The 13,496-nt window shown below is 38.1% G+C and overlaps 2 protein-coding genes and 1 long non-coding RNA gene across 6 annotated transcripts in view; 2 read left to right on the top strand and 1 right to left on the bottom strand.

Moving 5' to 3' along the window:
• LOC146452481 (uncharacterized) overlaps nt 1-13,496 on the bottom strand; it is a 125,743-nt gene that overhangs the window by 18,655 nt on the left and 93,592 nt on the right. The gene's annotated exons all lie outside the window — the stretch shown is intronic.
• The window catches only part of LOC146452485 (uncharacterized), a 70,681-nt gene that overhangs the window by 14,184 nt on the left and 43,001 nt on the right, over nt 1-13,496 (top strand). The window contains exon 9 of the mRNA XM_085097803.1: nt 107-173. The gene's annotated coding sequence lies outside the window, so the exon portion shown is untranslated. The remainder of the gene's footprint in view (nt 1-106; nt 174-13,496) is intronic.
• Nucleotides 1,665-13,496, top strand: part of LOC146452486 (uncharacterized) — a 51,650-nt gene continuing 39,818 nt past the window's right edge. The window contains exons 1-4 of one of the 4 annotated variants that reach the window (XM_085097770.1): nt 1,665-1,940; nt 2,162-2,854; nt 3,760-3,945; nt 4,687-8,394. In XM_085097770.1, the coding sequence (XP_084953896.1) occupies nt 2,173-2,854; nt 3,760-3,945; nt 4,687-7,658 (3,840 nt within the window). In that variant the 5' untranslated portion in view covers nt 1,665-1,940; nt 2,162-2,172 and the 3' untranslated portion in view covers nt 7,659-8,394. Of the gene's footprint in view, nt 1,941-2,025; nt 2,855-3,759; nt 3,946-4,686; nt 8,395-13,496 lie in introns of those variants that run through there. The other 3 variants (XR_014859721.1, XR_014859722.1, XM_085097769.1) reach the window with 3 other exon arrangements.

Here is a 13,496-nt window from a genome sequence, read left to right as displayed (position 1 = left end):
ATTCAACGTTTATAACAACGTTTGCTTAAGTATGAATCACTAACATTACCTTTTTTGAGTTACTTCATTAATTTCATTCAGATCATTTTTTTTCTTTATTTTGAAGGGCGAAGCACTTGGCGTCTCCAGCAGATTCTAGATTCTGGACTACATTTTTGGGCAATTGCAAGTAGGTAGGTCATGTCTTATGACACGCTTCAGTATTCCAAAGTGCACAGCATAATAGGTGACGTGGGCTGCTTATTTGTTTACTGATTGATTATTTTTACCTGTTTTTTGATCCCAATGAGAAAGAGAAATAAAATGGACAAAACTCAGTTAGTAATAGTGAAACACATTTGAATCTGCTGATAGAATAGGTTGATGTAAGTCTCGCGTTTAAATCCAGGAAGTCCAACATTCTTGTTTTTATGAATGTTCTTATATCAAAAGTAATGAAAGAAACCTCACATTAACAATTCAAAAAAACTTCACCGACTCTTCTTAGCAGTTATTTTCCAGCAACAAGCTGGAATAAAATTTTGTTGATTAGATCACATTTTATTGCCATTGTTTAGCGAGCACCTAGCTTTATGTTCGTTTAAAGGAAAACACTCCCTTGCATGTTTCGGAACAGCGCTTGAAAGGAATTAAATCTGGACGTAAATTTTTCTCTGTCAGTTACATCGTTAATCAATGATCCTCATACACATTAACAAATGTTTTACAGACTTCATCATTCTGTGCTGAAATAAAGCAGAGATTTCTTGAACTCCAATTACTTCAGTGACTGACCATGTAGCCATGCCAAGCTAGCAAGAACAAAATGGAGTAAGTACATACAATGACTAAATAAATGACAATCTTTCCATTTAAATTACTAAGTTAGAGCTTGTTAATACTAAACTAGTCTTTAAGAACGCCAAAGTGCTCATCTCAAGTATCTGCTAAATTCGAGGGTTTTAACAGTAACTTTTCGTCTTATAGCTTGTCTTGCTTTTACGTATACCTTTTTGTATAGGTGGTTATTGGATGGTTCCAAATAGACTTTAGCCAAATGTTTTCACTCGAAAGAGTCTTCCAAAATGGCTTTTTCAACTTTTCTCGGTAGACAAAGGCTTTTATGATTTGAACTCATTATTTAATTAATAATTCCTCAGCAAATTCAAACAGATACCTATTCTTGGGGTGGAGGTATTAGTTGACCTATACAACAAATTCAATGGAAATGTGACAAAAGTTTCAGGAACGCTTTGCTTTAAAAAGTAACATTTCCGAGAACATTCTTGCTAATTGATAATGTACTAAATCTAGAGGAGTGATTTTCATTCCTGGAATAACTCTGGTGAGTCTGTTTGTTCATCCTGAGTTACTGAAATCCTATAAAGTGAGACATATGAGAAGGTTTTCAATACCAGGCTTTCACTCCTAATTTTCCTTTTCTTCCTTTCTTCATTTACTTCGAAGGCATGAATTTTCCTTGATTCAACACATTCTGGATCAGTGACGCCTGACAGAACTGAACATCCATTACAAGAATGTAAGTTTGTAAGATAAAAAAAAGCCCTGATTTCAAAAACACAACTCAACATGCTTGGCTTTTATTCCTATCAATTCACCACTATAAGAAAAAACCAAAATGGCTCGTATGTCTATCTTAATAATACTTTTGCAACGGTCCTGAAGAAAAACAAACTTGCAAATGAAAACATTTGACTGCCAAGAAAGACTTTGGTTTTAGACTAAAACTACGATTATAGAGTTGGGTATAAGTTCGATAGCTACACAGTTGAGAATGCTGTTTCTGAGTATGTGAACTCATTGCTGAACAATATGTTGTCCTTAGCTTTGCTTTTTTTTCTCTACTTAATACTTTGTTTTGCGCCATGTGCAGGTACAGATTTCGTGTAAGGAACAGAGTTTTACCTGATACCCGATTATGAGTTCGAGAGCTTTCTGAGGTACGTAGAAACAAGTTTACAGGAAAAAAGCCGACTCTTGTTATCTGATAATTTGCCGTGAGATATTCTCATATGATAATGCTTCTCTATTGCCACCTATTAACATAAAATCGTTACTAAGCTTAAGTTGTCCTCCGTGATTTATGGAATGTGTTGTTATCATCGTAAATGAATGGATAGCAATATATTCATCTGTCTTTTTGAAATATTTGTTCGCTTAGTTTTGAGAAGCATGTCAAGGGCTCCAAGCAACAATGGTGACAGTGCGAAGACAACTCATCTTGAAGTTGACCCACCTCAACTAAATGAACGCCTGCCATCCATGCAAGATGTTGAAACAACAACGAAGACACCCGATGAGGCTCCTCTTCCTGTTGATTTTCTCTTGCTGACGGTTAAAGATTGTGAGTTCTTGGCTTGTTACAGGCAGCTGGTCAATCCCTTTAGATGTTGGTATGACAACATTGGCTTCGTGTATTTTGAGAACGCAGGGGCCAGTAACAAAGTGAAAGTGGCCTTAATACGATCGAATGAGGGATCCAGCGGTCCTGGTGGTGCTTTGATTACTATCAAGAATGCTGTACCTGTGCTTCGACCGAAGGCCGTCATTTCAGTGGGAACCTGCAGTAGTATCAATCCCGAGATAGCCGAGCTCGGCGACGTAGTTGTTTCTGCAAAATTAGAAGAACTCTCAACTGGCATGCGAAGCTATGTGAGTAGACGGTTTCTTTACGTTATCAAGCATTCAGCTGATGGTTACAAGGCTCCTCTGAAAAATCCCCAAGGTCACGAACCCTATGTCCATTGTGATGGCGAATTTTTGAGTGGCCCAGAACTAGTCAGCGCTGAAACCCGTCGTAAGGAGCTTGCTGAGTCCAATCCTGAAGCAATTGCTTTTGAAAGGGAAGGGGAAGGTGAGTTTTTGGCCTCGGTGTCATCATTCCTAATATGAGGTAACTCAAGTGAGCAGACCCGTAGATATTAAACAAATGCAATTCTCGAATACATTAGTAATTTATGAAGAGGAAAGGATAAAGAAAAATGTAATAACTACCAGGATGAAGGTTTGGAAAAGTTATCTTAATTATCATAACACTTGGTGAACTTTTGCTTTGAATTTCTCCAAGACTTATCAATGGTTTGAGAGGTTTTATAAAACACTGGAAAGAATGTTTCATCCCATTTCCAAACACCTCGATGTTGGTTTAGAAAACCAGGCTGCGCCTGTTTTTTTCAACCCATTTGGTGTTTGAAAATGGGATGAAAAACTCTTTCTCGTGTTTGATCTATTAGAAAACCGATGTATTTTATCCCCAGAAGCTGTCCATGGTTTTTTGAAAGCCCATATTATCCAAGGCCAGTTTTGTCTACAACCTTCATATCAATTATAAATATTACCTTTACTGTTTTACTGTTTACTGTTTCATTACCCTTCTCTTCTCCTAAAACCCGGCCCTTTGCCTTTTTTTCCTTTATCCTAGATGTTTAAGTGAAAGGATTTTCAAGTTTCTCTAAATAAGCGAAGTGGCTTCCCCTAGGCTATTATTTTAATCCTGTAGTTACCATTAGTTACAAAAGTATAGTCCCAAGAGGAATACTAAGTATGTCGTTGTGACCAATCCAGTACAGCCTGTTCAACCTGTTTATTAGATTGGTGATGTTGCTGCAAGTACCAGTAGCTATGCCTTGGTTACATCCGGTGTTTCGCACCTCATTTTCTATGCTGCCATCTTTCATCATTCTTTCTCTCTTTCTTCTTCATGAAGTTTTCCACTTAACGGCATTGTAAAAAAAAAAAAAAAAAAACTATTTATTGCAGGCGTTTTTACAGCAGCATTTGATGATCAGATTGAGTGGCTCATTGTCAAAGGAATAGCTGATTATGCAGACGGTGACGAGTCAACAACAGAGAAATGGAGTCGTTTTGCTAGTGTGATGGCAGCTTCTGTTGTAGCACACATTCTGAGTGATTCTTGTGTTTTCCTTACTTGGCCACACTATGGAGGTATGATTTGTCACGCCTTTTTGTCTTACTTGAAGTCGTCAATGCTATGTTGCGAACTCACGAACCTATTATTGAGGATTATTAAAGAATGTTATGCGAGAAAAAAGGTCTCCAGAAAAAAACATATTTTTTCCCTTTTTCTTTATATCAAGCGGCTCCTGGTGTCAACTAGGGTTAAAATGTTGCATTTATAAAAACATACGACAACAGAGATTTTTGTAACTTCAGGATTCGGATTATCTATTAAATATATATAAATATGCTCGGTCTAATGTCAAACGGCGCTATCAAGTCAACTGTGTGTTAGTCAAAAGTAATCCCGCAAATAAAAATAGTGGCGAAAGAATTTTTTACAATCATTGCTAGCGAGACAGTAGAGAACCCAAAGGAGATACTTGCGGTGTAATTTTGTAAGATCTTTTTGATTTCGAAATATTATGAATAGATCAGAGGGAGGCAAAGGAAGTGAGTACGTCTGATTTTGTTTTGGCTTTATCAGCTAATGACTTGGAGTTTTGCAACAACCCATACCTTCAGGCGGTCAAATTTCTACCGAGTTTGACTTTATAAATAATCTTTGAGTACCGCGATGTACGGGGCTGCAGATACTCGCTATTATAGTAATGTTGTCACAGCAAGTACAGGGATTCTTAGTGACCAAACAATTGGCAAGACATGAAATATGTATGACATAACCTTGGGTGTATTAAAACATTATTCTTCTACGTTTTATTTCCTTAGATGCGTCATATCCAACTTACATTATAAAGAGTATCCGTCAGCGTAACAAAACCTGTGATGAAAGGATTCTACCAGTTCCTTGGCGTAAAAACTTAAACTTTCATCTGAACGACATTTTCACAAGGCTAAAGATCGTTGGCAAGAAAAAGACACAAGGAACATTGACTGATGAAATCAGCAACATGACAGCTATCTTCAAAGCTCACAAAGATTGCCAAAAGCCACGGACTGTGCTGATCGAGGGCGATCCTGGTATGGGAAAAACGGCCTACTGTCAAAAGCTAGCTTATGACTGGGCAACTAAACAAGATGAATGGGACGAGTCTTTCCCCGAGACTGATGTGCTGTTGCTTTTAAGATGCCGTGATATCAAATCATCTCACAGTAGCATTAAAGATGCTATTGATGATCAAATTCTCCCTTCTGATGTAAACAAAGAAGCTAAAGAGGTTTTTTTTCAATTTATCCGAGAAAATCAGCTTAAAGTTTTGTTAGTACTCGACGGAGTAGATGAAGTGGATGCCAGTAAGCTAATAATGATTGAAAACCTTGTTAGAAGTAAAGAGTTTGCAAATTGTCACATTGTTCTTACATCTCGTCATGAAGATAGAAATGAGGTACCTCTACAATGTGACACACTGTGGGAGATTGTCGGGTTTACCGAAAGAGATGCAGAGAGATTCATACGAAACTTCTTCCTGAACATAGGCAAGGTAGAGTTGGCAGACAAGCTTTTAGACCAACTCAAGTCTGCTTCAAAAAAACATGTTTTTGAACACGAAGACGAAGATGAGTCCGATCCGAGTTGTTCTTCTGATTCCTCGGATAGCTATTCTTCTGATTCTTTGGATGGGTATTCGTCTGGTTCCTCGGATAGCTACTCTTCTGATTCTTCGGATGCTGATAGGAATGTGTCAAGTGATTTAAAGCAACTTACTAAAAACCCTCTCCATACAGCTTTAATCTGTACTCTTTTTCAAGATTTTAAGGGCATACTTCCGGACAATCGAACTCAATTATACAATGAAATTGTCCTCTTCTTGTTAAGAAGATACGAAGAAAAGAACGGATTTCCAAGCAACGTGGAAAATCTTATATCAGTCTACAAGGAAAAACTGATATATCTGGGGCGTATGGCCTTTCAAGCTCTTTGTAAAGGAGAATTCGATTTCGAAGAAAGCGAAGCTGATCCCAAGCTTTCCAGCCTCTTAATCAAGTTTGGATTTTTGACAATCCAGGAAGGAAGTAGTATGAGGGGACCTTGCCGTCGTTGTGGATTTTTTCACAAGAGCTTTCAGGAGTTTTTTTCTGGCTTTTATCTCGCGTTTGAAATAAGCGACGAAGATATTCATTATTTAGTGACTGATGAACGATACTTAGATGAACTAGAAGAAGTGTTCCTGTTCCTGACTGGAATTGCAGCCTCCCAAGGTGAAGAAACAGCGGTGTCTTTTGTAAGTAGGGTAGCTTCATATGTAAATAAATTTGTTGATGAATCTGATTTCGCAATTAACCCATACCTAAGTTTTGCTTTAGACTATACATCAGAGTGCACAACCCATCGGAAAGACCTTAGGTCTCGATTGGTTGATAAATTAGGTAAGAAGCTTAATATTAAACAATTAGCTGTAACATATACTCCAGACGACGCATCAACTAAGCTATTTTATGAAGTTGTGGGAGCAAACTCTTCGTTGACGAATTTGGATTTGACAAAGAACAGAATTGGTTATACAGGTGCAGAATCCCTTTCCAAGGCCCTCAAAGTAAACTCCTCCCTGATTAATTTGAATTTGAGTAAGAACATCATTGGTTATACTGATGTAGAATCCCTTTCCCAGGCCCTCAAAGTAAACTCCTCCCTGACTGATTTAGATTTAAGTGAGAACCGTATTGGTGATACCCATACCGCATCCTTTTCCAAGGCCCTTAGAGTAAATTCCTCCCTAACTAATTTGAATTTGAGTGAGAACAGTATTGGTGATACCGGTGCAGAATCCCTTTCCCAGGCCCTCAAAGTAAACTCCTCCTTGACTAATTTGAATTTGAATTGGAACGGTATTGGTCATAGCGGTGCAAAATCCCTTTCTCAGGCCCTAAAAGGAAACTCCTCCCTGACTTATTTGAATTTGAGTCACAACAGTATTGGTGATACCGGTGTTGCATTTCTTTCCCAGGCCATTAAAGAAAAATCCTCCCTGACTGATTTGCACTTGAGTGCAAACAGTATTGATTCAGCCGGTGCTGAATCCATTTCCCAGGCCCTCACAGCAAACTCCTCTTTGATTAATTTGGATTTGAGTTGGAACAGTATTGGTGATAACGGTGCAGAATCCCTTTCCCAGGCCCTCATCGAAAACTCCTTCCTGGCTGATTTGGATTTGAGTGGATGCCGTATTGGTAATCCCGGTGCTGAATCCCTTTCGCGGGTCCTCGAAGTAAACTCCTCCCTGACTAATTTGAATTTAAGTGACAACAGTATTGGTGGTACTGGTGCTGCATTCCTTTACCAGGCCCTCACAGTAAAATCCTCCCTGACTAATTTGGATTTGAGTGGGAACAGTATTGGTGATACCGTTGCAGAATCCCTTTCTCAGGCCCTCAAAGTAAACTCCTCCCTCACTAATTTGGATTTGAGTGGGAACAGTATTGGAGATACTGGTGCTGAATCCCTTTCGCAGGCCCTCAAAGAAAACTCCTCCCTGACTTATTTGGATTTGAGTAGGAACAGTATTGGTGATACCGGTACTAAATCCCTTTCCCTGGCCCTCAAAATAAACTCGTCCCTGACTAATTTGAATTTGAGTGACAACAGTATTGGTGATACAGGTGCTGAATCCCTTTTCCAGGCCCTCATAGAAAATTCCTCCCTGACTACGCTAGATTCAAGGGATAACAGGATCGGTCGTTCTGGTGCTGATACCCTTTCTGATGTTAGCAAGGTCAATAAAACAGTGAAAATACTAATTTAGCTTTTTGTTATGGGTTATGAGGTAAACTAAACACGTTTAGGGTATGCGTTTGCAGTCGAACACCATCTAAACTACCAGTAAACGGGTGGTCGGCTAACAATTGTGGAGGTCTGGCATGTTGTGATTTGACTTGGACGCAAAAAAATAATAGTGCACACTAAAAATATCTAGTCGAGTAAGAACTTGGTTACTTGGTTACAACTGAAAAATTGTTGAGAATTACTTTCATGTGTTGAAGTTTGTTTTCTGGCATTTTAAAAGCGAGATTCTTTATTTACTAGTTAATATTCAAACTTCAATGATCTATATTGAAGTAAAAGGTTAAGAGAGGACTGTTCGTTCCACGAGGTTCGACTGCACATGTAGATACTAAATAAGACATACTTTCAGTGAGTTATGCAATGCCTGCAAGGCCTTGATACATCCGTTTCTAATCATTGTACAAATGATTGTTTGTTTTAATCAAGCAGAAGTAAGAGTAATGTTTTCGTCATTAATGCTCCTGTAAAATTGCTGCGTTTTTATTGCTAAGTACTTTTGCATGTTGTTAAAAAATGTATTTTTGTAAATTGCGAAAGTTTTGTTTCAGTTTTAAAGAGTTAAGCGAAAACTTTTTTTACTCTTAGTCTTCAATAAAGAATTGAAACAGTTCAAAGACTAAATTCCTTTGCTTAGTGGATCTGGGGTCTGATTCGTAATCTTCTTGTGTTTAATTGAATCAAGAGAGAATGACTCCTAATCAAACTAAGCTCACTGCTTTCCAGGTCTACTTAAAATGCATCTCGACGTAGGAGAGCTCAGTTATGAATGAGACCCTTCACTTACTTGGGTTTAGAACATGTATATAAACAATGGCGTAATATGAGAACTAATGTCTTGATTTAGACTATGATAAAAGAAAAAAGGAAATTAAAAACCTGTTTTAATTACACGGGATGCCGGCAGGGCGGACCATTACGCGGGTGCCCTGAAGGAGCATACCGTGTCTAAAAACGGGTCGATTTCTTTTTCTTCATGGTAGCCACAAATCGGCACATTAATTTATTCATTAAACCCCCCCCCCCCCCCCCCCCGTCTCCTACTCGGGATGTATTGTTTTGATTGTCTCCAACAACAGCAGGCCAATCAAAATCCATTCTTGTCGCTTATATCGCGAGGGAGGGGACCCACTCAGCCCTACCTGTGTGACGTCAACGCATCATTTGATATATTTATTAAAAAAGGATCAAATTTGTGGCGCCATATTGTTAACATGTTCAAACAGAAATTTTACCATTTTGAAGCGGTGAATCAAAAGAATAACTTCTAAGAAGCACTCGACATCTAAAACGGTGGAAATTGGAGAGTTCCTGGCGAAAGAATCGTGCTTTGTTTGACTGTCCCGAACAACGATAGGAGACAAGAAAGAGGTCATCGAGAAACTTACGTTATCGTTATGGAATTCCCGAAATTTCCGGTGAGATCCTCATTAGCGTAACACAAGGGAAACAACATAACGCGATCTTTGTGACTCAAAATATTCCATTAGCAATGATAGTTTTATCAATCGGCGAGGCATACGATTGGAATAAACGAAGCAGCCACAGCATCCTCGAGAGTTCCTGGCGAAGGGATCGTGCTTTGTTTGACAGTCTTAGACCACGATGGCAGACTGAAAAGAGGTCACTTATATTATCGTAATGGAATTTGCGCAATTTCCCTTGAAACCCTGAGTAGCGTAACACAAGGGAAACAACGTAACGCGATCTTCGTGACTCAAACTATTCCATTAGCAAGGATAGTTTTATAAATCTGCGAAGCATACACTTGGAATAAATGAATCAGCCACCGCATCACGCGTAATGCCAGTATAGCAGGCATCTTGTTTTTTTCTTCGTCGTGGTATCAAATCTGCACATTAATTTATTCATTAAACTCGTTTCTCGCTCCTAGAAGGGATCTATTGTTCTGATTATCTTCAACAAAAACAGCCCAATCAAAATCCATTATCGGCGCGTATATCACGAGGGGGGACTCATTCATCCTTACCTGTCTGACGTCAAAGCAAATCATTTGAAAGGTTGTTTTTCAATGGCGGCCACATGTATGAATTTAAGACTCTAATGATCTAACCTGCCGTTTTCAGAAAGAAAACAAACCTTTTTCAAGCTGTAAATTGAAATAAACAACTTCTAAGCAGTACTTGACAGTTAAAACAGTGGAAATTGGATAGTTCTCAACGAAGAAATTACGCTTTGACAAACAGATCGAATAAGTCTATACGAACGAAACCAGAGCAGAGGTCACAGTACAGTGATTACTGGTGCGTGACGCCGCAGACTTTGTCGAGCGCTACTGGTTATCGACTAATCGATCTAGCAAAAAAAGTTAAAGGTTTGATTGTCAATTTTTACTTATAGCGGAGCTCCGCACGCCGGAGGCGTGCGTGCGGAGCCCCATAGCTAAGAGAATTTGGTAATCCGTGACTGCGAGAAATTTTGGTTTGGTTATGACGTCACTTTTGTCCATCCATACGACCGTACGCCCGTACGCCCGTACGCAGCCACAGGAAAACTTAGGTGTGTGAAGCCGTGCTGCGACCCGCGTTTGTTTGGCTGGAAGTTGCATCGCCAACTGCTTTAATTAAGAAAACAAAAAGTTCTTTTGAAGAGAACAAAATACAAAGTCAATTTATGTGACCGACAGCGGGAGAAACAGCAAGACGTCTAGCGGCGGGAGAAACAAATCGACTGGCAGAATCTTGAAGTGAAACCATTTTACTCCGATCCTTCGTGACGAAACTTGGATTTTTGCTCTTTACGTGAAACGTTTCGCTCACTTGATGTTGTAAAACAAACGAAAAAAGTTAGCTATAGAATAAATAGGACTTGTTATTGTCCGGAGAGGCGAGTATATTCATGTAATTTTGTTGACAAAACTTTGCTGGTTTGCTCTCTTGCAAGATCTTGATTTCTTGCCCCTGATTTCTTGCAGTGTTAACACGCCGTTTAATTTAAGCTGAAGCTGCTAAATACCGCTAACTTCAGAGGAGTCTTTTGAGATCATTTTTTTCGTTCCATGTTGATTAATTCCTTGGGAGTTTTATTTTCTAATGGGGTGATTTTCCGCCTTTTCTCGCTTTAGAATTTGGGGTGATTTTCCGCCATTCCCCATTTCGCCGTTCCACCCTTCCAGCTTTTAGCGTCACCGGCATCCGAACATTTTCACTCCGATCTGGCGCGTCGAAACGTTTGATTTTTCCTCTTGAAGTAGAGCGTTTCGCTCACTTAACGTTGTAAAACGAACGAAAAAATCAGCAATGGAATAGAAGCACTGGTTATTCTCAGAAGAGGCGAGTATATTCTTGTGATTTTGTTGACAAAACTTTGAGGGTTTGCTGTTTTGCAAGTTATTGATTTCTTGCAGTGTTGACACGCAGTTTATAAGCTTATAAAGCTATAAAATAAGTTACTGCTAACTTCAGAGTAGTCTTTTGAGGTAATTTTATTGGTTCATGTTCATTATTTCCCTTGGAGTTATATTCTAATCTCGTCCAATTTTGCCTTCCAACAGCCGGAAAAAGAGCAAGGCGACTAGCGGCGGAAACGCCACATCATGAAGAGCGGCCGAAGAGAAATCATTTTTATACTCTGTTCCGACACGACGAAACGTTGGATTTTTCCTCTTGAAGTGAAACTTTTCGCTCACTTAACGTTTTAAAACGAACGAAAAAATCAGCAATGGCACAAAAGGACTGTTAATTCTCCAAAGGGGCGAGTATATTTATATCTATTTATGTGACAGTATATTTTTGTTGACAAAACTTTGCTGTTTTGCAAGATAAGCTTATTGTTGTTCTTGCAGTGTTGACCATGCAACTCATTTAACTTTTAGCTACTGCTAACTTAACAGCAGTCTTTTGAGCTCGTTTTTTCGGTCCATGTTTGTTATTTTCCTTGGAGTTTTATTTTCTAATCTCATTCCATTTTGCTTCATTTAAGAAAATTATTTTTATTCTCAGGTAAAATAGTCAGTCAAACAAACGTCTCGCTACACAGTGTCGTTGACATAAACTTAAGCTTACAGTTTATATAAACTGACAAGTTTTTCTCGCATAAGCTTATATATTTCTAATTTTAGCATTTATTTGTGACAATCCTTACAGAGAACAAACACAAATACTTAAAATAATAGGGTATAACGGCAAAGATTTAGATGTGTGAGTATTTTTGACTGAGCTGAAATTAAGTCTTTTTAAACAATGTTAAAAGCGAGTGCAAAACTAGTGTGATTTCATTTTTATCAAAACATGATTTCATTTTCACCAAAAACATGTCCCCTTGCTTCTTGTAGGTGACTGGTAATTAGCCCATTCTTTTCATTTTTCAACTTTTTCTCAGTGTGTGGAAGGGAGTGTTTTTTCAAGTAACTCAACTGAATTGTGTCAAGTTCAAAAACATAGAGATTTTAACCCTCCAGATAGTAGTAAGGTCTAGTAACTCTTGCTAATAAAATATTGGGTCTCGGTTTCGTCGCTTCTCGACGGTTGCTTGATCTCGCAAATCTAATTGGAGAAATGGAGATGTTTTAAATTGTCTAGGTATATTTTAACTAGCTCCTCAGAAACCACAAAGATACACTGTTGAAGAAAAGTCTGTAATTTTTCTTTTAATTTTTTTCACTGTGTTCAGCTTTCCTTCATTGAAGGAATTTTTTTTTTTTTGCGCTTTAGACGTTAAGTCATCAACTGGTTGTGCTGTTCCATCTAAAGAAGTAGCCGGAGATTCAAAAACACCTTAATTTTTCTTTATCCAAGAAAGGGCATGGAATTCTGCCCATTGTGGAGCCAGCCAACCATTTTTACATGAAGCGCATTGCTGCTCTTTCTTAACCTTGCAGGTGTCTTTGTCAAATTCCAGTTATAACTCTCCGACATCATAGTGATAGTCACAAATTTTAGCAAAATAATTATAGCCGGGGACATGTTTTTCTAAACTTTTGGATGCTTTCATGTAATCATGATTAGCCGGGTCCTGTTAACAAAAGAAGAAAAAACTAATGGCTGCTCCTCCCCCTCTGTTACAAATTTCCTTTAAAATGTCATCTGACAGAACAGGTGCATCGTCAGTGCACAACGCTATGTCATGAGCAACCCTCTGGACATGCATTGCTCTCCATTCTTTATGTTTGTGATTTTCATTGTCAGCTTAAGTCACAGTTATCTTCTAAATTCCTTAGTCTGTTTTTTCATGGAATCTTAGAACATATAAATTCCCATTTTATAGAATTGCCATAGATAATGGCATCTCCAACTGTAGAATTAGTCCTTTCAGCCTCCCTTTGGCCACTGTCTTTGTGTGCTCGATGAATCCTGATGCAGTAATTAGAGTTCCAAATTCTGGACAATTTGGCATCTCTGAACCTGACTTGACAACAGCATTATCTTAAAAAATTAATAATTACTGCATCATAAATACTGTCCATGCAGTATTTATGATGAAGACCACATTAAAAAATGTCCGTTATTGGATTTCATCTCCAAAAGAATTGAATTTTAAAAAGAATCTATTGATATCTTGTTACAATCAATTTGTATGATGTGAAAATTTTTTTTCAAAAAAAGCAGGTTATATGGGGCTAGATCGATGTAAGTATTTGCATAAAGGAATATTTATATTATATTATGTGGTTTACAACATAACACCACTGCATTCTCTAGAGTCATGCAGTAAATATCAGCCTTATCCTTTTAATTTTTAGTAAACGATTTTTGAAAGTGAAATTTATTAGTTAATTATAAGTTGGCAAATGTAATAAAATTTTAATACTCCAGAAATGCTTGTATCAGCCATTTTAGAG

The sequence above is a fragment of the Pavona decussata genome, unplaced genomic scaffold (assembly GCF_977016875.1).
Source record: "Pavona decussata unplaced genomic scaffold, jaPavDecu1.1 SCAFFOLD_367, whole genome shotgun sequence".
NCBI lineage: Eukaryota > Metazoa > Cnidaria > Anthozoa > Scleractinia > Agariciidae > Pavona > Pavona decussata.
The sequence above is the reverse complement of the archived record's forward strand: the minus strand, read 5'-3'. Positions and strand labels throughout refer to the sequence as shown.